Source organism: Rana temporaria, chromosome 1 (genome assembly GCF_905171775.1).
Source record: "Rana temporaria chromosome 1, aRanTem1.1, whole genome shotgun sequence".
NCBI lineage: Eukaryota > Metazoa > Chordata > Amphibia > Anura > Ranidae > Rana > Rana temporaria.
In genome coordinates this window covers 173,063,435-173,087,182 of record NC_053489.1, presented here as the reverse complement: position 1 = coordinate 173,087,182, position 23,748 = coordinate 173,063,435, and the positions used below count along the sequence as shown (strand labels likewise).

The following is a 23,748-nucleotide window of genomic DNA, read 5'->3' as shown; positions in this document are numbered from 1 at the left end:
GAACCTTGGCACCCCAGATGTTTTGGAACTACATTTCCCATGATGCTCATGCACTCTGCAGTGTAGCCTGAGCATCATGGGAAATGTAGTTCCAAAACATCTGGGATGCCAAGATTCCCCATCACTGCTCTAAAGTGTGTACTTGTCTCAAATAAGAGAACCAAGTTTTATTTCTGCTCTCCGCATGAGTCACTTCTAACAAGTTTTCCTGACACCAAGAGAAAAATGGTGACAGGGGAGGGAGCTCCAGCTAATTGACAGCCTCAGCTCTGTTCTTGTGCGCTGCATGAAGGGGGAGTGCCCATTCCCTTCAATCAGCTGTCAAAGCTCACCTCACTGAGCTCTGCATAGTGTAACCAGCTCGCCGACCCTTTTTTCTGACACCTCAGACAAGCTTTAAAATTCTAAATTTTAAATGAATGCAAAGAAAAGAAGACTACAGATAAACAAGTACAATATATGTAGGCGGATTTGTTTCATCTCTATGTATCACCTGAATTCAGTCACGTCACTGGATATTGTATATGTAAGGGTTTACAACCACTTTAAATATATTTATTTTGCAAAAGTAGAAAAAAAACATTCATGGGACTCCTTGCATTACCTGAGCAAAGGCTGCAGAACTTCGTGAGATGACTGGTCTTCACGTTTGTGGATAAAAATGGACAGTTTGCCATCCACAGCTTCACTCTCCTCCCCAGAATCCTTGTCGCCCTTCTGGGAGTTTTTTGGACTAGCTTTAGACAAACTGCTATCTGGCTCAGAGGCAGTGGGGGAAAGAACCGTCTGACATCCTATAATAGAAAGTAATCCTGGTGTCTGCCGTCAAAATCATTACACTGGTTAACAATCTCAATGCAAAATTAATTTGCTGTTTTTTTTTTTGTTTGTTTTTCCCGCTTTACCTGGAGCTGTATGCAATACCATCTAGAAATTATAGTACAAAACACAAGGTACAGGCATTCCTGCTATTGCCCTAAATGACACTGACATTTTTACCCTTTATGCCAGGGAGTGTGCTGTTGAAGCAACAAATTAAATTGATAACTGATCACATATGACTGGCAGGTCATCTAAGTATTCGTATATGTGCGCATTTGTATACACGTAGAAAAGCCAGCCAAAATGGATTGCAAAATAAGTACTTGGGATGGTTTGTGTTTGACATTATTCCAAAAAGTAAAGAATGAGCATATTTACCTGGAACCACATAATCGGCCAGCTTAGCCAGAAGCAAGGATGCAATCTTAGAGGCCGGGTCACTGGGATCTTCCTGCTCACTATTCAGTGACGGCACAGAGTAGCTCCATGGAGGAAGCTCCACGTTTTCACAATCCTCCACACTCATGAGTGGCAGGGCAGCCCGGCACAGTTGAAGGATGATAAGAACAAGTTTGGGTGAAGGACGCTGATCCAAAAGTAGTGAAAGAAGCTTGGACACACAAGCTGGTTGGCTAAGTATTGCCTTCCCTATCTGACTCCTGGGTGAAAGGAAGCACAGTATTTAAAAAAATAAAAAGCAAGAAAAATCTGCTAGATATAACTGCTTAAATCATAAACGGATTCGCATACATTAACATTTTTAAAGCACAATAAGGTATGTGTGTCAAAAAACAAACATCTGTATGTAAATTATTCTCTGTTACAGTAAAATCATTACAGATCCAAATAACCTTAAAGTGGATGTAAAGCCACTCTCATCCTTTCTAAACTACTGCCATAGTGCTGATCTATAAGGCTATACATGCCTCCTGCATGTATCCTTACCTGTCAAATGTCTCCCCTCTGTCTGTTATGAGAACTAAAAAACTGCAGATTCTGTGGGTGGGTCTGGAGCTCGGTGGGTGGAGTCGTGATGTCAGTAGACTCCCCGCCCACCTTTACACTCCCCTTGTCAACATGCATTTTGTCATGTGTATTTCTTACACTAAATTCTGCTATGATCACCAACATCCAGTCAAAATCCATAGAAGTAACCACATGACTTCAGAAAAGGAGTGGGGGTGGGAATTAAAAAATAATGCCCGACTCAGGCTAGTGCATGAGATACACTGCTGGCCTAAATACACAGTGGGCCAGATTCAGAAAGGAGATACGACGGCGTATCTCTGAGTGTGCGGGGTCGTATCTATGCGACTGATTCAGAGAATGCGTTACGCATAGATTTCCCTAAGATCCGACCGGTGTAAGTGTCTTACACTGTCATATCTTGGGCTGCATATTTACGCTGGCCGCTAGGTGGCGCTTCCGTATAGTTACACAATGAATATGCTAATTCGGTACGCCGATTCAGAAACGTACGTCCGGCCGGCGCAATTTTTTACGTCGTTTACGTTAGGCTTTTTTCGGCGAAAAGTTACCCCTGCTATATGAGGCGTAGCTAATGTTAAGTATGGACGTCGTTCCCGTGTCGAGTTTTGAAAACTTTACGTCGTTTGCGAATAGGGCTGTACGGAAGTTACGTTCACTTCTAAAGCAATGACGACTTGCGGCGTAATTTCGAGCATGCGCACTGGGATTTTTTCACGAACGGCGCATGCGCCGTTCGTAAAATACGTCAAATACGCGGGGTCACAGTGAATTTACATAAAACACGTTACGCCGTCGTAACTAAGGGCGCAAGTTCTTTCTGCATACGAAACTTGCGCCCTAAGTTACGGCGGCGTACCGTATCCGAGATACGTTACGCCGCACCGACAGATACTGCAATGTATCTGAATCCGGCCCAGTGATTTTAGGCATACATGTTTTTTTTTTTTTACAGATTTAAAAGCAGACCATTGTTTTCAAAAGTGTCTGTACACATACAGTTGGCGTGAAAACATGCACAACATAAAAATACAAAAATCTGCATTGCCAGTCAGTAGTTTAACATGCATACGCCACACTCCTTTGGATAAAATAAAGCTAGACAAAGTTTTATGCCTACGTGCCAATATGTGCAAGTGCTATTAAGACCTTGCGTTTTTTCCAGCCAGGAATATCTAATGTTCATACATCAGCACAGTGTGCAAGTACCCTAAAGCCTAGTACACACTACACGTTTTTATGTTTAATTTTTTTTTTTTTTTTTTTGGTGTATTTTGTGCGTGTACTCGAGAGAGGAGCTGGACTGCAGGAGTTGGGAGTAGGCAGGCCTCCCCCAGAGGCAATCTGCCACCTTTCTCCATGCCCCGGGTGGCAATGGCAGGTGTGTGAGGGGGTCCTCCCACACAGCCCACCCTACCTGCTCCGCTTTGAAGCCCAACGGGGCAGAGGGACTCCCTATAAGGGAGTGAGAGGATTAGCCCGCTCAACCAGCCCCATTAGTCCTTCGCCTCTCTTTAGAGACCGTGTGGTCAAAGTGCGTGTGTTAACCCAATTTAGAGTGCGTGTGTAGGTGTGGTGGTTTTTGTGGGAGGGGGGTGGGCGTACTAAGCACAGGCTTACCTTGCATAGCACACCCACCGGGAGCCGGGCTGAGACCACCAAACTCAATTCACATGAAGCCGAGACCGGGATCCGAACCTCTAGCTGCAGAGGTGAATGGCTTGTCAGCGCAGTGCCAATCGCGTTGAGCCACCGCAGCTCCCTTTTATGTTTAATTTAACCCAGCAGTCTGAACAGGGAAAAAAAAAAAAAACAGACTGATCACTGTACTAACATAAGCGATGTTAGTGAAGCCCCCTGTTAGACAATTCCCCCACTAAAACATACTGGTCGTTGCTGGCAGCCAGTGCTGATTGAATGCTGACTGGATGCTGGTTTTCCAGCATGCCATTCGACAGAAGATGGCGGTGAAACCAGCTTGTCGAATAGACAGCGGGGGCTGAACGTCGTCTGGTTTCTGCCGAACTGACCATTTTTGGCTCGTGTGTACCCGGCAGAAATCACAACTAAAGTTGAACTGCACAAACACAATCAGCCACAGCAAAAAAAAAGCCTTTAAATAGGTAAAAAAGGAAAAACATGTATATATATATATATATATATATATATATATATATATATATATATATATATATATATATATATATATATATATATATAAATAAAATGTTTAAAAATCCATTTGTAAACTGCTCTGCCAGACTATCAAAATAACATTGTTTTATATTTTTCCATTATAGGTTCTCTTTAATTTAGGTCTTAAGGCAAAGAACAGTGGAGGACTCATAAATTTACCTAGACAGATCATTTAGTAGACTAAGAACATCTTGGAGGGCATCATTTCCAGCAGCTTGATTTCCACAGCACTCTGTAGCTCTTGCCAAATGGTTGGTAAGGAGAGTGGACACCTGTCGAGCCAAACCTGAATGGACCGCCTCTGTAGAACCACCTTCAAAATTCACAGTAAATAATTAAATAAAAAAACTGTGAACACCAAAATAAATATCATACCCAATGCCATTATTAAGAATATTTTTTTTTATATATAGTACCGACAGCCTTTACTAGCAAAGAAAACCACATGAAATGCACATTTACTACTTTAGGTAACTGTCACTACTAATGCCTGTACTTGTTTGTGCATACCTGTACACAACTGCTGATGACACCAGGGAGGACATAGTTTATTATTTATAATATCGAGATTCGGCCCATATAAAACTTGGCACATGCAGTGCCCAATATCATGCACAAGGTTCAACTGTTTCAACACTAGAACACCACATATTAACTGTACTAACCTTCTTCCTTCTCCCATTCCACACATCTGTTTGCCAGGACCTGGAAGGCTGCCCATGCCATGGTTGCCACTTTTTGTTTCTTGGTCTGTTTCTCACTTGAGCTCGACTCTGCCTGGTTGCTCAAGCTACATAACCTATCCATAAGCTGAACCAATCCACTGCGGACCAGACATTTTTCTTCACTCCTTCCAAGGGGACAAACAAAATAAAGCAGAGTGTTACAAGGAAGTAAAAGGAGCTACTTTTCTTAAAATAAGGTACTGTGACCCAAAGCTTTCAGAAATGCTGGTGTCATTCTGATAAGCCTTACAACTCTATGCAATGTACCCATAGCTTCTGTGCTCAACACATCGGCTGTCATAATCCCAGCCTTCCTGAATTGTGTCATGCAACTTTTCATGTCTGTGCATACAATAGAACTGCTTCCATATAGAATATAATGCACCAGGGGACCTTAGCTACAGAGAGAGGGGGAGCCAATTCGCACCCTTCAACACTCTGCTTTGCATGTGATCTGTAAAACTATTCACACACATATTAAGGGCTGTAGTAATTGGTATGCAGGAGGTAACTAGGGCTGAAGAAAATAATCAACATAATTATATTCGATTATAAAAATAGTTGTCAACTATTTTCATTATTGATTAGTTGGTAGCGCAGTAATTCTGCGAAGATCTCAAAACGCCAAATGTGAAAGGAGTCTAAGTGCCCGAGAACCTGTATGAGAATGTGAGGAGCAATGCCTTATGGGATATGTAGTCCTGGGCAGGAGAAAAAAGTGACTTTTTTACCTTGCTATAGTGGCACACTATACAATACTTTGCGGCTTAAGGGACATGCTGAAGGAGCCAGAAGCGCCAATGGGGGAACCCAGAAGATGGGTATGGGGGCTGCCCTGTGCAAAATCATTGCACAGAGCAGGAAAGTATAACATGTTTGTTATAGAAAAAAAATGTTAAATCACTTTAAGGGCTCTGTGCAGAGAAGATCAGCATCCGAACCCAGATAAGCTGGAGGCCGATAGACTTGACGTAACGTATAATAAAAATAATAAGCATAAGGCATTACAATTTAATTTAAAGTGGATGTAAACACAATTCATGAATTTTGACCTAGGCACATATGTGTGCAGTGTTTTCTTATCCCCCTTAACCACTTGCCGACCGCGCTGTAGACAAAATACGTCTACGGCGGAGTCGAGTTATTCTGGGAGGACGTCTATGGACGTCCTCTCAGAATCTTGCATCCGCGCGCCCCCTGGGGCGTGCTCCGGGAATCATCCGTGACCTTCTTTTTTTTTTTTTTTTTTTAGACCTTTTTTTTAGACCTTTTTTAGACCTTCTAGACCCGGCGCATCACAGATTGCGGTAAATTGCCGCCGATAGCGCCCGTTTACCACGTGATCGCTCCGTCAAATGACGGAGCGATCACTTGTAAACAAACCATCATGTGATGACGCTGGTTCCTCCCTCCCCTCTCTGTACCGATCGGTACAGTGTGAGAGGAGAGGGGGAGGGATCGGATGGCAGCTGCAGTGCTGTGGGCTGGATCTGTGAAAATTGCAGTCACAGATCCAGCTATCCATCCCTTCATGCTCAGCCATCCCTGTGCAATACTCTGAAATTAGCCTGTGCAATACACCGCAATACCTTGTGCAATACATCCCCACTCCCGCCACCCTCTGGTGCTTCTATCGACTCACCGCTACGATCAAAGCCAGGATTTTTTTTATTGTTATTTATTTATTTCAGGCTTCCCAGCCTAGAGGTGAGATGTGGGGTCTTATTGACCCCACATCTCACTGTAAAGAGGACCTGTCATGCCATATTCCTATTACAAGGGATGTTTACATTCCTTATAATAGGAATAAAAGTGATCAAAAAAAAAAATTTGGGGGGAAAAAAAGTGTCAAACTAAAATAAAGTAAAATGAACAATACATTTTATTTTTTATTTTTGTAAAGTGCCCCTGTCCCTGTGTGCTCGCATGCAGAAACGAACGCATACGTAATTCCCGACGACATATGAAAACTGTTCAAGTTACACATGTGAGGTATCACTGCGAACGTTAGAGCGAGATCAATAATTTTGGCCCTAGACCTCCTCCATAACTCAAAACATGTAACCAGTAAAAATATTTAAAGCGTCGACTGTGGGGATTTTTAAGTAGCGAAGTTTGGCGCCATTCCACGAGCGTGTGCAATTTTGAAGGGTGAGATGTTGGGTATCTATTTATTCGACGTAACTTCATCTTTCATATTATGCAAAAACATTGGGCTTACTTAACTGTTTTTTTTTTGTTTTAAACAAAAAACAGTTTTTTTTTTTAAACGCGTTAGAAATTGCTGCGCAAATACCGTGCAAGATACAGTTGTAATGACCGCCATTGTAATCTCTAAGGTCTTTGCTAAAAAAAACATATATAATGTTTTGGGGTTCTATGTAATTTTCTAGCAAATAAATTAATATTTTTTCATGTAGGAGAGAAATGTCAGAATTGGCCTGGGTGCTCCAGAACGCCTGAAGGTGCTCCCTGCATGTTGGGCCTCTGTATGTGGCCACGCTGTGTAAAAGTCTCACACATGTGGTATCGCCATACTCGGGAGGAATAGCTGAATGTGTTTTGGGGTGTAATTTGTGGTATATGCATATGGTGTGTGTGAGAAATACCCTGCTAATATGACAATTTTGTGGAAAAAATAAAATCTTGATTTTGCAAAGAATTGTGGAAAAAAAATGACAACTTCAAAAAACTCACCATGCCTTTTTCTAAATACCTTGGAATATCTTCTTTCCAAAAATGGATCATTTGTACTTTGTACTTTTACTTTGTACTTTTCTGGCATGTTAGGGTCTCAAGAAATGAGGCTGTCAGTACTTCAGGTGTGATCAATTTTCAGATATTGGCACCATAGCTTGTGGACTCTATAACTTTCACAAAGACCAAATAATATACACCAATTTGTACTTCTTTTTACCAAAGATATGTAGAAGTATACATTTTGGCCGAAAGAAAAATTACAAATTTTCTACATTTTATAACAGAAACAAGAAAAATTCATTTTTTTTTTTTTTACAGAATTTTCAGTGTTTTTTCTTTTATAGCGCAAAAAATAAAAAACCCAACAGTGATTAAATACCACCAAAAGAAAGCTCTATTTGTGTGAAAAAAGGACAACAATTTCAGATGGGTACAATGTTGTATGACTGAGTAATTGTCATTTAAATTGTGAGAGCACCGAAAGCTGAAAATTGGTCTGGTTAGGAAGGGGGTTTAAGTGCCCAGTGGTCAAGAAGTTAAAGGACAAAGTCATGTGTCTTTCTGCTGCTCCATTCTTCTGTTATCAGCATGATAACTTCTGACAAGCTTTTCCAACACAGGAGATAAAAGCAGCTGGAAATTTGTGCCAGGGTGGGTGCACTGAGAAAGATTAGCAGAGAGCTGGTCTATTCACAGCACAACTCTTCAAGTAACTTTTTTTCTCTGCCTATGTGGAGGGGGATGTGTGCCTTTCCTCCAATCAGCTGTAACACAATGTATGCCAAGACTACCCTCCCACTGCTGGAACAGGAAATTCTAACACACTTTCTAAAGAATATATAAAGCTAAAGACAGCAGATATACATGTAAAACGTATGTAGGAAGATTTGTCTCATCTGTTTTTCATCTGAGGCTGTTCCCTTCACTGGGTATATGTGAGGGTTTACATCCAATTTAAATTAAAAAGTTTACCAGTATTGCACATTATATTTAAAATAAATATATTGCCAAATATAAGAAATGCAGAATAGTTTATTGTTAAATGCTTTAAAATGGCACACTAAGGAACCTGTAAAAATGGTGGCCATTAAAAAGGGTTCTATTTAATCCAGTTTCTACAAAGTAAAACCTGTATGCTTATTCAGATGCCAAACTGTAATTTTATGAAGAATCGTTCAAAAGACTCGCATATTAAATTATTCTTGAACTCACCTTGTGTAAGGTATAGTACACAACAGCCCAATGCTATTTGCACAGGCCATGGGATAGCGAGCACACAGCGACACCACTGAAGTCATGGTCTCCCCAAAGGCCTCCTGAACTTGTTCCACCATTCCACCACATGTCAACTCCTCAATTCTGTTATGAAAACAACACTTTATCATCACATTATGTAAAGGTTATAGAAGATAATATTTTAGTACTTTACGAGATACAAGGAAACATTAAATGTGTCCGTCTCATCTCAGCAGAAAATGAACATGCACTTTTCAAAAAGCGTAATAATGAACTCGAACCTTGGCCCTCCTTGAAGTACCATAGTTACAGGCCCAACCAAATGTGTTACGCCTCCAACCCGAACAGCAGCAGTCAGCAATTCCCTCATGTGTACCAGGGCCTGTTTCCGTGTGTTTCCACGGCGCCATCGTGTCTGAGCAGCAAGCAAAAAGCTACTGCTTGATACCTGAAATAAAATAAACATGTAAACTCTGGCATGGTCACTTGCACCAAATGTAATTACAACAGGATAATGCAAGAAGAGCTTCAACTCTCAACTTTAAAAAGCCAAGAACATGCAAATTTAATGTGCAGGGTACAGGGATACATACCGCTTGGTCTGGATTGGTGCCAATGAATGCAAACAGCTGACCTAGCAAGACGCTGTAAGTTGGCTTGTCCCTGCTGTCTTCATTGGCCAGAGATTGCAGCAATGTGAAGGAGCTGCTCCTGTGGCTAGTTACATTACGTCTCCTAAAAAAACACAAAAAAAAACACGCATTTAAAAAAAGGCAAAATGAGATAAACTAGCCTTTCACATTTAAAGATCATACGTATGCGCGTTAAGAAACATTTACCTTGAATTTGATCTGTTAAACTCCAGGTCACTATTCCCAATCATTTCCAAGTCAGATGGTGCCGACATACTACGGAGAAAAACTGGCTGACGCATTGCTTGGGATATTGCTTTGGCATCCGATATAGATTTACAAGCTGAGAAATATCCAAAAACCACATTAGAGAGTGTTTTACAAAGCAGTAACAACGTTGGAAAAGGCTGCGAGGATGCTTGTGTATAAAATTTAGCTACATCCACTGCTGAGAAATCATCATTGACCCCTTTGCATAATGTAGTTGTTAACCACTTCCTGACCTCCTCATGTACATTTACGTCGGCAGAATGGCACGGACAGGCACAATCACGTACCTGTACGTCCTCTGCTAGACGTGGGTGGGGGGTCCGATCGGGACCCCCCCCCGGTACATGCGGAGGTCGGGTCCGCTCGGGGAGCGATCCAGGACGACGGCGCGGCTATAAACATCGCTCCCCGGAGCTGAAGAACGGGGAGAGCCGTGTGTAAACACGGCTTCCCCGTGCTTCACTGTGTCGGCGCATCGATCGCGTCATCCCCTTTATAGGGGAGACACGATCAATGACGTCATTCCTACAGCCACACACCCCTACACTAGTAAACACATACACAGTGATCCCTAACTCCTACAGCGCCCCCTGTGTTTAACTCCCAAACTGCAACTGTCATTTTCACAATAAACAATGCAATTTAAATGCATTTTTTGCTGTGAAAATGACAATTGTCCCAAAAATGTGTCAAAATTGTCCGAAGTGTCCGCCATAATGTCGCAGTCACGAAAAAAATCGCTGATTGCCGCCATTAGTAGTAAAAAAAATAAAATAAATAAAAATGCAAAAAAACTATCCCCTATTTTGTAAACGCTATAAATTTTGCGCAAACCAACCGATAAACTATTATTGCGATTTTTTTTTACCAAAAATAGGTAGAAGAATACGTATCGGCCTAAACTGAGGAAAAAAAATTTTTTTATATATGTTTTTGGGGGATATTTATTACAGCAAAAAGTAAAAAATATTGCATTTTTTTCAAAATTGTCGCTCTATTTTTGTTTATAGCGCAAAAAATAAAAACCGCAGAGGTGATCAAATACCACCAAAAGAAAGCTCTATTTGTGGGGGAAAAAAGACGCCAATTTTGTTTGGGAGCCACGTCGCACGACCGCGCAATTGTCTGTTAAAGCGACGCAGTCCCGAACTGTAAAAACCCCTTGGGTCTTTAGGCAGCATTTTGGTCCGGGGCTTAAGTGGTTAAGGAAGGACATTTTTTACCTTCAGGCCTTCCCTATATTGGAGTTAAAAAACTGTCCCAGCAGTTTTATGACCCCCTCACCGCCCATATACTTTACCAGAGTCCAATTTTAATCCACTGCTGTGCCTGTTTGCATCAGTGTTCTCCATTCTTGCTTTCCTTACAGGAAATGGAGGCAGCGGGAAAAGCCATTGGCTCCTGCTGCTATCAATCAAATTCAGTGAAGCAGAAGTGAAGGGTGGGGCCAAGCAGTTCTGCGTGCGTCTAGAGACGCACCCAGCTCAACTCGCACCAGCGCCACCATAGGAATCTGCTTTCTATATGGGTGCATAGAGGGGAGGAGGAACCAAGAGTGCTGACGGGGGACCCCAAAAGAGGAGGTTCATGGCTGCTCTGTGCAATACCATTGCACAGAGCATGCAACATTATATTATTTAAAACAAATATTGTTTACATTCCATTTAATGTTTAGCCCTCACTGGACCTCACACTCTGACCGATTTGATTGGCCTGGAGAGATACCATCCACTCATATTTTTTAAACGTATAGAAGCAATCATTTGAGTGCCAAATACACATTCTGTTCTTTGTAAAATTTCAACTTGCACCCTACCATTGGATATCTGAGTACTCATAATTTGAATTTATTCCTGAAGGACTAACATTGTTCATTCTCTAGAGATGATCAGCATTGTAATGGCACCTTAAAGTGGTTGTAAACCCTCACATATACCCAGTGACGTGAATAGCCTCAGCTGATACACAGATGAAACAAATCCTCCTACAAAAGGTTTTACTTGTATATCTGCTGCTTTCCCCTTTCTACACCCTTTGAAAAGTGTAGATTGTGTTAAAAAGCTTTTTCCTCTTTCAGCAGTACATAGGGGTGGGTGAAGATTCTGCACTTACACTGTGTGATAGCTGATTGGAGAAAGGGGTCACCCCCCCCTCCACATAGGCAGAGGAATAAACATGCAGAGCTGTAGTCTGAATAGACACGCTCCCTGCTAAGCTCCCTCTAAACACCCTCCCAACACAAATTCTGAACGTTATCTCATGTGTCAGAGAACTTGTCAGAAGTGACTCATGCTGATAACAAATGAATGAAGCACCAGAGAGAAAGGACACTTAGAGCTTCGGACAGAGACAAGTAAACACTACAGATATATATGTGCTTAGTTCAAATTTCATAAATGGAGCTTACAACCACTTTAAGAGTGCGGCTGACAAAACCAAAATTAGTGATGAGTAGCTTAAAATGGGGGAGGATTACCGTTTGTCACTTTTTCAAATACCTGGTGGCTCGGTTGGTGTGCCAGAGATGCTTCTGGTGATACCAGACTGTGCTGCTATTGTGACATGTAATAGCAGCTCTGCTCGGTTCATCAAACTCTTCACCAGTGTTTTTGTTTTTGCCATTGGATGTGAGGGCTTTTGAGTCAAGGAATTCACCTCTTGGAAAAACTTCTCTCTGAAGAAAACAAAGGACAAGACCCTAATGAAATATGACTTTTTTGAGCCACCGTAACAAAAAGAAAACAAAAAAACATTTAAATCGAGGGGCCCAGAAAGTTCTGCACCGGAAACCGACTGCATTGGTGTGAACTAGAGCCATTGGAATACATGGAAAACACTGTGCATGCATTTTTAGTGCAGAAAAAAATGCACACGAAACTGTACGGAACTGCGTCTGGTGTAAACTGTCCCCCCGCCATGACCTTTCCCATTGTACACATTTGTTAATTAAACTGGAGGAGATTGTAATGGTTATAGCCTCCTTACCCAATTGCAAGGCCCCGGGGGTTGATGGCATTCCCCATAGAGGCATACAATGAGTGTAGATGACAATGCATAGAGGGGAAAACCGATGGTGTATATAAGTTAGAAGAGGATAACGGAGAAGTGATAGTGGATAGTGGGGTAGAAACCTACCTCCCTCCATAACTAGGGTAAGCTAAAAAGGCACCTTTGCCAAGCAGCAGACCAAGATTTAAGCCATAAAGCACTGCACATATGCACAGAAAGTAAGGACATTCTGAAATATTGACACTCTCTCCATGGTGCCTACGCAAAACAGTAGGGCCGACGGCAAGAGCTGCAATCTTGGCGTTGCCAATCATCATAAAACAAATCCTTTAAAGCAGGGAATGCACTCAATAAGAACAATCAATAGATTATTTAGTGCAAGAATTGCCAGGTCCACAGTGGGAAAAGGCCAGCTCTTCTGAATTCATGAAGAACCTCTGGGTGTCTCATGATTGGACCATGACCATGGAACATCACCTAAGGACACTAGCCAAAAAAGTGAGCCTCTCTGAGTGGGCGTGGTTATATGCCTACACTGTGGAGTTGTCCAAGCAAAGCCCTTTCCACTGTCCAATCACCCAAATGTAGCAGCATATAACCCATGGGCTATGAACCAATAACTCTTTCCTGTAATGTACAATATAAGTATTTGCCTATTAGCAGGCCCTGGGGTTTCCAAGAAGACTACTAGACCACGTGTATAGGCACTGCTAGAGTCCTATTTTGGTCTGGCAACAAGCTGGAACACAACCGTTACTGCCAGTTGTACTTTAAATGCACAGAGTTACAGACCGACTTCCAACTGTGTTTATCTATAACAGGTTTGATTCAGCTGTACAAATTCAAAGATCATTACCCTATCAATAACAAGAGTTGGAAGAATGATTAAAAATAAATTACAATTTTACTCACCTGAGAGCTAAAACCATATTCTCAGGATCACCTCCATCAAAAAGTATTTCTTTCATTGAACATAAGAGTTCTAATTCTTTCATTTTGCTCTGCGTGTTAAAAATACAGATAAAGTATTAAAAAGACAGATGCAACTGAATGCAGAACTATAGCTCAGGGAAATATTCAGAAATCATAACATATCCAAGGGTTTTCTATACCTCATTATAATGATAGTCATAGAAAAATGGAGCATTGTTCTCTAGTTTTCCATTTAAAGCATCTTGCACTTCATTCTGCCACTTCTGTTCCAGCTCAGCAACACTCTGCCAAATAGATCAATGCAGATCACACAATAAGCACACATAGTTAAGCATCCTACATTTTTCAAAGATGTAAAATGTATATATAGCGCTGTTACATAATGAATGCTGAGGGGGGGGTGAGCGAGTTGGCAATCCAAGACTAAAATGAATTTCACATCTTCAAATAGACACAATATAGAGAACAATAGATATTACTGCAATGTTACCTGTAACTGTCTTTCCATGGCGTTCAGTTTCTTAAATGTTTCTCCCATTATTTTACACAGCAAGTCATATTCTTCTAGATGTTCCTCCCTGTATTGATAGTTTATCAAGGACTGAAGTGCATCAACCAAATTCAGGTGCTTAATGACACAGGATACGACCATTTCCTCCATCACATCTGGTTGGATAACCTCCCTTCAAAATAAATAAATGACAACTATCACATAACTACTCTAGAGAAGAGTGAAATGCAGGTATTTTCAGTTTTCAAAATATCCGGAATAAATTTCTTCCTTGTCGCTTCTCATTCTGTCATACGAGTCGGATCAAAAACACTCAGGAAACCTTATTATGGTTATCGTGCCTGCAAATAGCCCTGACCGACTGTCCTACAGATGATACATTAAATAGGACACAATGGAAACCTTTGCCGAGTTCTTGCGATTTCACTGCTGTTAAAGCGCTACTGGAGAGATCAACTTCTACACCTATTATCAATTATTATATTAATACCACATCTTGTATCAATGCACATAAATGACACTAAAACGCCACTCCAATCACAAAAATTAGACAAGACTAGTAATGAGTTATTTTATAAAATTCGCAAAGCGCATCAGTGTCAGTACCCAGTTAGATATCACTGAGAAGAAAGACGTGTAGTTGGGTTACATTAGCAGACACATAGTGCATGTTTTAAAATACTAAATTTGAGTTGGCATCATCTGCTCTACTTGGTTCAACCTATTTTTAATTTTAATTTTTTTCAAAGTTGTTTCTATTATTTTTAGAAACAAACTCTACAAAACGGAGCCTTTGGACATTCCCTGGCTCAAAAAAAAAAACACAGCAAAACAAAAGGATACAACGATTTTAACTTTAGTCGCAACTCCGGTACCCCTTGATCAACGAGAAACAGCATCCACATGACCAAGGTAGGTAATCAGGAGAAGGAAGTTAGAAACCATCATAGTGATTAGGCACATATCAAATTTCAAAAATGGAAGCAAATAAAATAAGGCGTCCAACACAATAAATAATAAACTGCAGTATGAGCAATATATATTCTGAGCGAGAGTCATTCACACTACCTGTGTTTAGATGTGGGTAGTTTAGCTTCGTTCAGAGAAAGTAAAGTTTTGTGAGTCCAGGATATTATTAGAAACTTTAAACATGGCTAAATGTGTCTTAGCGCTGTCAGTTAAACCCAATTAAAAGCAGGACCATCTAAATGCAGGGAAAAAAAAATACCTGGAAAGCACAACATTTCTTCATACTTTCCGAAGTGTGAATTTCTCCTTAATCTCTTTTTAATTTCTTATGAAGTTTTACATCCGAGAGCTGTGAAACTTGAGGAACAAACCTACTTATCTGATGTGCCACTTATGTAGAAAGGTTTACCCCTTAAATAAAACCAATATAAAATTGAACACTGTGCCAAATCTTCACTAGCATAACAAGATATTGACAAAAATGTCAGCCAAGGTGTTCTGTACTACATAGAAACTGCCTATTAATACTTGTGAGAACACTGTCCCTGGACCAAGTCTGTCCCTGGTTTTGTCCCCAGATTGGATTTAATAGGGGGCAGGGGCAATTTCAAAGACAGTCAGTGCAGAATTAAAATAAACAAATTAGAATTACACACCCCCGCTCCCCGATGCCTACTAGCATAGGGGGTTGTATTTTTCCCATTATCTGTGCCCCTTTCTGATGATCATGTGCTGGTCGGAGCGGAGGGAATATTTCTTCAGTTTCGGGCGCATGCCCATTCAGCTTCGCTCGCATGTTCTTCTGCCTTGGCTCAAATCCTGGCCAGCCACCTTGCCTTCCCTGGCGGAGTGATCTTCCTCCGCTCCCTATCCAGTAGTAAGGCTTGAGAGGCTGTGAGGCGGGCGGCGACGGGCAGAGAGTCGCTGATTGTTGCCATTACTAGTAAAGAAAAAATATGTCCCCAGATTGCATTTTAAAAATCTGGTCACCTTATTCTAGTCTGTTCCTATTCTACTGAAAGTTATAGGATGTGTGTACTTTATTGAGAGACACAGTTTAATGATAATCACAAACTAGGGTACTGCTTACTACAGGAGACAGACACTAGGCACATAGAAAGCTGAAGGCATATGGTGCATTGAGGGACACAGCTTAACCAGAATAAAAACCTGGACAACATCCAAAAACAGTTAAAAAAAAAAATAAGGGCATTAAGGAGCCACTTTCAGAACCTTCAGATAGAAACTTGCATCTGCAGAGGTAAAAAGAGATTTTTAATACAGCTTACCTGTAAAATCTTTTTCTTGGAGTACATCACAGGACACAGAGCGGCATATTCATTACTATATGGGTTATATGGAGTACCTTCAAGTGCCCCTCCCTATATAATCCCCTCCCATAGGAGGAGTACCTCAGTTTTGTAGCAAGCAGTATGCCTCCCAAAATGGTCCCCAAAAGAGGGGTGGGAGCTCTGTGTCCCGTGATGTACTCCAAGAAAAAGATTTTACAGGTAAGCTGTATTAAAAATCTCTTTTTCTTTATCGTACATCACGGGACACAGAGCGGCATATTCATTACTATATGGGATGTCCCAAAGCAATGCTTACAATGAGGGGAGGGAGAACATCTTCCTAAGACAAAAGGATTTAATTTAGAGATATACTCAAATCATAATAAATCCAACTTAGTTGAGAAAAAAATAAATTTTTAAATTTTAACTCAAAAGGGAGCCCCCCGGAATCCGAGGGTCTCAAACTGCAGCACTGCCTGCCCAAAGGCTGTATCCGTATTCCTTCTTACGTCCAACTGGTAGAATTTTGTAAACGTGTGGACAGAAGACCAGGTTGCCGCCTTGCAAACTTGAGCCATAGAGATCTGGTGGTGTGCTGCCCAGGAGGCGCCCATGGCCCTAGTAGAATGAGCCTTTAATGATAACGGAGGAGGCAACCCTTTCAAGCCGTAGGCCTGAGTGATTAACTGTTTAATCCACCTCGAGATGGTGGATTTTGCAGCTGCCTGCCCCTTCTTGGGCCCATCCGGTAAAATGAACAACACCTCTGTTTTCCGGATCTTCTCTGTAGCTTTAAGATAGGCCTTCATGGCCCTGACAATATCCAAGGTATGCAGCAACCCTTCCTTTCTGGAAGTAGGTTTAGGAAAGAAGGATGGTAATACCAAGTCCTGGTTTAGATGAAAACTGGATATAACCTTTGGTAGGAAGGAAGGATGAGGGCGGAGAACGACCCTGTCCTTATGCAAAATAAGATATGGTTCCTTACAGGATAAGGCTGCCAGTTCCGATACTCTTCTGGCGGAAACTATGGCGACCAAAAATACTAACTTCCTTGTCAGTAAAACCAAAGGAATTTCAGCCAACGGCTCAAAAGGTTGTTTCTGTAAACTTGATAGAACAAGATTTAGATCCCACGGACAAAGCGGGGATTTAACTGGAGGATTAATACGTAAGACCCCTTGAAGGAAGGTCTTAACTAGCGAGTGGGTGGCCAGCGGCCGCTGAAACCACACTGACAAAGCTGAAATCTGTCCTTTGATTGTGCTTAATGCCAGTCCTTTATCCACTCCTAGCTGGAGAAAACTTAATACTCTATCGATGGTAAACTTGCGAGAAAGCCATCGCTTGGACTCACACCAGCCTACATAGGCCTTCCAGACCCTGTAATAAATCACCCTAGAGACCGGTTTCCTGGCTCTGATTAGGGTAGAGATTACTTTCTGAGACAGACCTCTACCCCTGAGAGATTTAGGGAATTAGGGATTCAGCTTCCAGGCCGTCAAATTTAGATGCCGTAAGGCAGGGTGGAGGATCGGACCTTGCGATAGCAGGTCTGGCCGTAGAGGAAGAGTCCAAGGGTCTCCCACTACCATCTTTAGGATTAGTGAATACCATGCCCTTCTGGGCCATGCTGGAGCTACCAGGATGACTGGTATGTGCTCCACCCTGATCCTGCGCAGCAGGCGGGGTAGTAACTGGAGCGGGGGAAATACATAAAGTAGTTTGAACTGATGCCAAGGGCAAACCAGCGCATCGGTTCCGCAGGCCATCGGATCCCTTGAGCGGGATATGAACCTGTCTAGCTTCTTGTTGAGTCTTGATGCCATGACGTCCACGTCCGGCACTCCCCATCTCTGGCAGAGTGTCTGAAAGACCTGTGGATGTAGAGACCATTCCCCCGGCAACAGAGTCTGGCGACTTAAAAAGTCCGCCTGAAGGTTGTCCACTCCTGGAATAAATATTGCCGATATGCAGGGCACATGAGCTTCTGCCCATAGGAGAATCAAGCTCACCTCTCTCTGAGCGGCTTGACTCTTGGTTCCCCCTTGGTGATTTATGTATGCCACTGCCGTGGCATTGTCCGATTGAATTCTCACCGGGAACCCCTGCAACTTGGACGTCCAAGCCCTGAGGGCTAGTCGAGCAGCTCTGAGCTCCAAGATGTTGATGGGCAACTGCTTCTCTGGCTTTGCCCAAGTGCCTTGGCGAGTGCAACCATCCAAAATTGCTCCCCAGCCTGTTAGGCTGGCGTCTGTGGTTACTATCTTCCAAGCCACTGGGCTGAAAGACTTCCCCTTCAGTAGATTCTGAGGGTCTAACCACCAACACAGACTTTGTCGGACTCTTGATGAGAGCGGCAAAGGGATATCTAAGGCCTGTGGCCTCCTGCTCCAGGCTGACAGGATGGCTGCCTGCAGGATGCGAGTGTGGCTCTGGGCATACGGTACCGCCTCGAATGTGGCCACCATCTTGCCTAGTAACCGCATACATAGGCGAACAGTTGGTTCCTTCTTGCTTAGAACCAGTAGAATTAATTCCTTGATGGCTTTGACTTTTATCAGAGGCAGAAACACCCTCTGTTGTTCTGTGTCTAATCTCATGCCGAGATATTCCAACTGCCTTGTGGGCTGGAATGCTGATTTTTCTCGATTTAGGACCCAGCCGAACCTCTCGAGGTACTGGACTGTGAGGGCCACTGCTCGTTCCAAGCCAGGAGACGAGTGATCTATGACTAGGAGGTCGTCCAGGTATGCTAGGATCGTGACCCCTTGAATCCTTAGATTGGCTAGGATTGGGGCTAGGACCTTCGTGAACACCCGGGGGGCCGTAGCCAACCCGAAGGGAAGCGCCATGAATTGGAAATGACGTAGAGCCACCGAGAAGCGTAGAAATCTTTGATGTGGCTGGTAAACTGGAACATGAAGGTAAGCATCCTTTATGTCTATGGATGCCATAAAATCGTCCTTCTGAAGTGCGGCAACTGCTGACCGCACGGATTCCATCCGAAATGAGCGGACCTTTAGGTATGCATTTACCATTTTTAAGTCCAAAATTGGCCTGACATCGCCGTTGGGCTTTGGGATAATGAATAGGTTGGAGTAGAAACCTAGCCCCTGTTCTTGGACTGGTACCTCTACTATTACCTCCTGAGAGAGTAGATGATTCAATGCCGCTATTAATGCGGCTCCCTTCTTCGGATCGTTTGGTACTCTTGACTCCTGAAAATGAGGAGGAAACTTTAGGAAGTCTAGTTTGTAGCCTGTAGCCACGGAGGACCGTACCCATTTGTCGGGAATGCTGGCCTCCCAAACCTCTGTAAAGAGACGCAGTCTTCCCCCCACCTTCGAGGGTGGGGGCGCCCCTTCATAAGGCCGGCTTGGGGGCTGGCTTTGCTGGCTTGCGAAACCACTGCTTCTTGCCTGCACCGGCCTGTCCCTGCACCTTGTTAAAATTTGATCTTGCAGGAGGCCGTCGATACTGTTTGGTATTGGAGGGCCCCTGCCCAGGGGAGTACTGTCGTTTAAACGCAGGCCCCCGAAACTTCTTCTTGGTGGGCAAAAGAGTACTTTTTCCGCTCGAAATGGTCTGGATGTATTTGTCCAGGTCTTCTCCGAAGAGTCGTCCTCCATGGAAGGGGAACCCTACCAGGAGCTTCTTGCATGGGGGCTCTGCCTCCCAGCTCTTTAACCATAAGAGTCTTCTCATATGGATAAGGGATAATGATAGACGTGACGCTTGCTGGATCGAATCCTTAATCGCATCTACCGTAAAGCGTATGGCCCTAGGGACGTCCGAAAATTCTTCTGCCTGCTGGGCAGGAATAAGTTTAAGCATCTGCTTAGCTTGATCCGATAATGCTTGCGCAACCCCAATTGCAGCCACAGCTGGCTGCACTACTGCCCTTGCAGTAGTGAAGGAGGTTTTAAGTAGCGTTTCCAAGCGTTTATCAACCGGATCCTTGAACACCTGTATGTTTTCTACAGGGCATGTTAAAGACTTGTTAACACATGAGATGGCTGTGTCTACAGCCGGGGCTGCCCATCTCTTGGAAAATTTCTCTTCCATAGGATATAAGGCAGAGAATCTCTTTGGTGGTACAAAGATTCTATCTGGCTTGGCCCAATCTTGGAACATAACTTCCTCTAGTAGAGGATGGATCGGAAAAACCGCATTGGTTTGAGGCGCTCTTAGTGAGCCCAAAGCTGAGACCGTTGATACTTGGAGATCTGGTACTGGCAAGTTGAACGTCCTATGGACCAAGTCTGTTAAAACTTGAACCCACCAGCTCTCCCCTTGGGAGGCTGCGCCAGACTCCTCCGTACCCGGATCCTCGATCCCTGAACCTACTTGGTCCTTGTCCAAGAGGTCTTCCCATTCCTCTGCGGAAGGGACCTCCTCATCTGAGGGTTCACGTTCGGGCGACGGAGATCTATTCCGTTTTCTGCCCCGCATAGCCTTGGCTATCATTTTTTCCATTCTTTTTTCCATCTCCTTTAGAGAGGTGGACAGTACCTCGTCCGTGACCACCCTAGGGTTGGACTGACCCGTGCCAGCTCCAGCCCCAGATCCCGATGGTCTCACCAAGGCTCCTTCTGGGGAAAGTAGCGGTAAGACTTTGTCCGAGTTTTCCTTATTAATCTTGGTTTGTTTCTTTTTTTTTTTTTTTTTAAACCAAAGAAAGAAAAACCATTCTGTCCCCTTTTAGTAGTATTTGCCAATAAAAACTGCTGAAAAGAAAAAGAAACCCTATCTTTAGGGTGAAAGACAGTCTTTTTGAAGACTGTAATACTCTTCTTTGGCCACTGTGTGTCCTCGGCGCCCCACTCTGCCGCTCTGGTCCTTCCTCTCTCAGTTCCAACACATCACTGAGCTGGGAACTATTTTTGGAAGGGCCGCCCCTTCCTTTTACCTACGGGCCCGCCCTTCCCCTTCAGAAAAACGGCGTGAAATTGAGCCCATATCACGGGGACGTGAGCGCGCGCCCGCCGGCGGGGGGGGGGTTGGAGGCCACACACGAGGAGGTCAGAGGCTGATACTGCCGTCCAGGCCAGGATCCACAGAGCGGCATTATTTTTCTGCAGCAACCGCCTGGACCTCTCTGAGCAGGCTTGCAGGTAAGAGCATTCACTCCCTCTATATAAGAAACCTCAATAGATTCCCAGGGGCTTCTCTCAGAGAGAATTGTCACTATACACACAGGCCCTTTTCAATGCTTCTAGCACCAGTTGCAATACTACCAGGGAGTTCATAATTATGAGGATACACATAATTACACATATACACATATAGAGTCATCCTATCTTTAAGATATGTGACTCACCTTGCCAGATGCAGCGCATAAACCATAGGCATGTCCCGCTGTGACCTTCCCCCAGAAAAAACCTGCTGCGAACCAAGTTCCGCAAGTTTCCCCTTCACTTACCTGCTCCATGCCGCAGGACTTTGCACAGCAAGAGGTCCAATCTTCCCCCATCTCCGTGGGGCGTCTAGACCTTCAGGCCCTGGGTTCCTATGAAGGATCCACTGTCCTGGGCCCATATAGCACCCTGGCAACAGAAACATTAGGCCCCCAAAGGTTTCTAAGTTCTGGGCCCAGAGTCCAGCTCTCTGTGACAGAAAGCATTATGGGCTATACCCCAATGGTTTGGGGTCCGGTTGCTGACCACTTTAGCACTGAGGCCTTTGGACAGAACCGGTTAGCCCACCTTAATCCCAAGGATGTGGAGGCAAGCTAAACCATGACCAACACCTAAGACACTGGCGTAAAAACTGAGGTACTCCTCCTATGGGAGGGGGTTATATAGGGAGGGGCACTTCCTGTTTTTGAGATTGCCAGTGTCCATCACCTGAAGGTACTCCATATAACCCATATAGTAATGAATATGCCGCTCTGTGTCCCGTGATGTACGATAAAGAAATATATATACACCTTGTAGACCTCAGCATCGGCACCATTCACAGAATGCCTTGCATTTTCTGAATAAATGCAAACTGTACTCCAATTGGACAAGGTGAAGAGAGTGTAATGTCATTGCATCGCCTCTTCCACTTCGTCTAATCCGAGAACGCTTTGAAATCATTTAGATAGTGCAACGCAATCTTTGAATTGTGCCCTTGCTGAGCAGCCAACTTTCTGTGTTGGCAATGCAGGAAAGCAGCCTCTCCCCACTGGACCCGGAAGTAGGTGGAGATCACTGGAGTAGCTGTGTCTACTTCAATCATTTCCAGCGGCATCAGTCAGGCATGTCATATACAAAAATATATGTATAAAACTACTGTGTGTGCCCTAGTGCAAAAAACAAACAAAAAAACAAAAATTTATACCGGTATAGATATATATATATATATATATATATACACACACACACACACACACACACACACAGTAAAACCTTGGTTTGAGAGTGTTTTGCAAGACAAGCAAAATGTTTTAATAAAATTTGCCTTGATATACAAGCGATGTCTTGATATAAGAGTAGCGTCATGTCACAACTGAGTATAAAAAAGAAGAGCGAAGACTCTAAGTGTAGCAATGTGGTTACATTTAATGTACAACATTTAGCAACTTATTGCTACACTTAGAGGTGCCTCTTCTCTTTTATACCCTGTAAAAAAAATGCTTTGATATACAAGTGCTTTGGATTACAAGAACGTTTCTGGAACAAATTATATTTGCAAACCAAGGTTTTACTGTATATGCACGAGTCTTTTTTTTTTATGCACTAGGGCACACACAGTAACAGATCATTTGTCAAATTGCATGATACTATTTGTTTTATACATATATTTTTACATAAAAGTGACGATGTGAACAACTTGGTTGGTGTCAGCAGCAATATATTTTCATATATATTTGCGCTGAAGTAACTTCACAGTTAAATACTCAGATCAGGTCATATACAAAATCATACTGGTCCAAGCTGAACCAATGTAACCATGTATAACATACTGATGCCTGAAATTGATCTTTAAAGCCCAACTCCAGACAAAATATTTTCTGCAGTTTTGAATAAAGTGGTGAAGAGTTAAAATTCAGTTACATTTAACTTATGTCCCCACTGGGGAATGTTTTCCCACGTTCTGTCCCTGTGATGCCAATACAAAAATAAACTGTAGACATCACAGAAAGGCACAGAAAGTAATACAAAAAAAAAAAAACATTGCAAGACATCCTAACCCTTTTCCACGTTGCTAAAAAAAAGTGTTTTTTTGTTTCAGAGATTTTACATTTTTCCCTGTAAAGACACAAAGTGAGGAAAAAAAAAACAATGGCAACACAGACAGCAATAAAAAAAACATGACACAGGCTCTAATCCTTCTCTACTTTATCCAAAACAAAAAAGTTTTGGTTTGGGTTGGATTTTATGAAAGTTCCTCACCGACAACATAAATAAAAGTTTCAGATTTTAGGAGGAATAGTGGCGTGAAAAAGAAAAACCAAAAATACGGCAAAACGAATCTTA

The 23,748-nt window shown here is 42.8% G+C and overlaps 1 protein-coding gene across 2 annotated transcripts in view; it reads right to left on the bottom strand.

Annotated features, from left to right (window-relative positions):
* HECTD4 (HECT domain E3 ubiquitin protein ligase 4) overlaps positions 1-23,748 on the bottom strand; it is a 253,112-nt gene that overhangs the window by 105,312 nt on the left and 124,052 nt on the right. For both annotated transcript variants that reach the window (XM_040346168.1, XM_040346177.1), the window contains exons 26-37: positions 14,001-14,193; positions 13,690-13,794; positions 13,490-13,578; positions 12,067-12,242; positions 9,506-9,641; positions 9,260-9,401; positions 8,948-9,114; positions 8,643-8,789; positions 4,671-4,855; positions 4,165-4,318; positions 1,201-1,481; positions 605-794 (exon numbers count right to left, since the gene is read on the bottom strand). In XM_040346168.1, the coding sequence (XP_040202102.1) occupies positions 605-794; positions 1,201-1,481; positions 4,165-4,318; positions 4,671-4,855; positions 8,643-8,789; positions 8,948-9,114; positions 9,260-9,401; positions 9,506-9,641; positions 12,067-12,242; positions 13,490-13,578; positions 13,690-13,794; positions 14,001-14,193 (1,965 nt within the window). The remainder of the gene's footprint in view (positions 1-604; positions 795-1,200; positions 1,482-4,164; positions 4,319-4,670; positions 4,856-8,642; positions 8,790-8,947; positions 9,115-9,259; positions 9,402-9,505; positions 9,642-12,066; positions 12,243-13,489; positions 13,579-13,689; positions 13,795-14,000; positions 14,194-23,748) is intronic.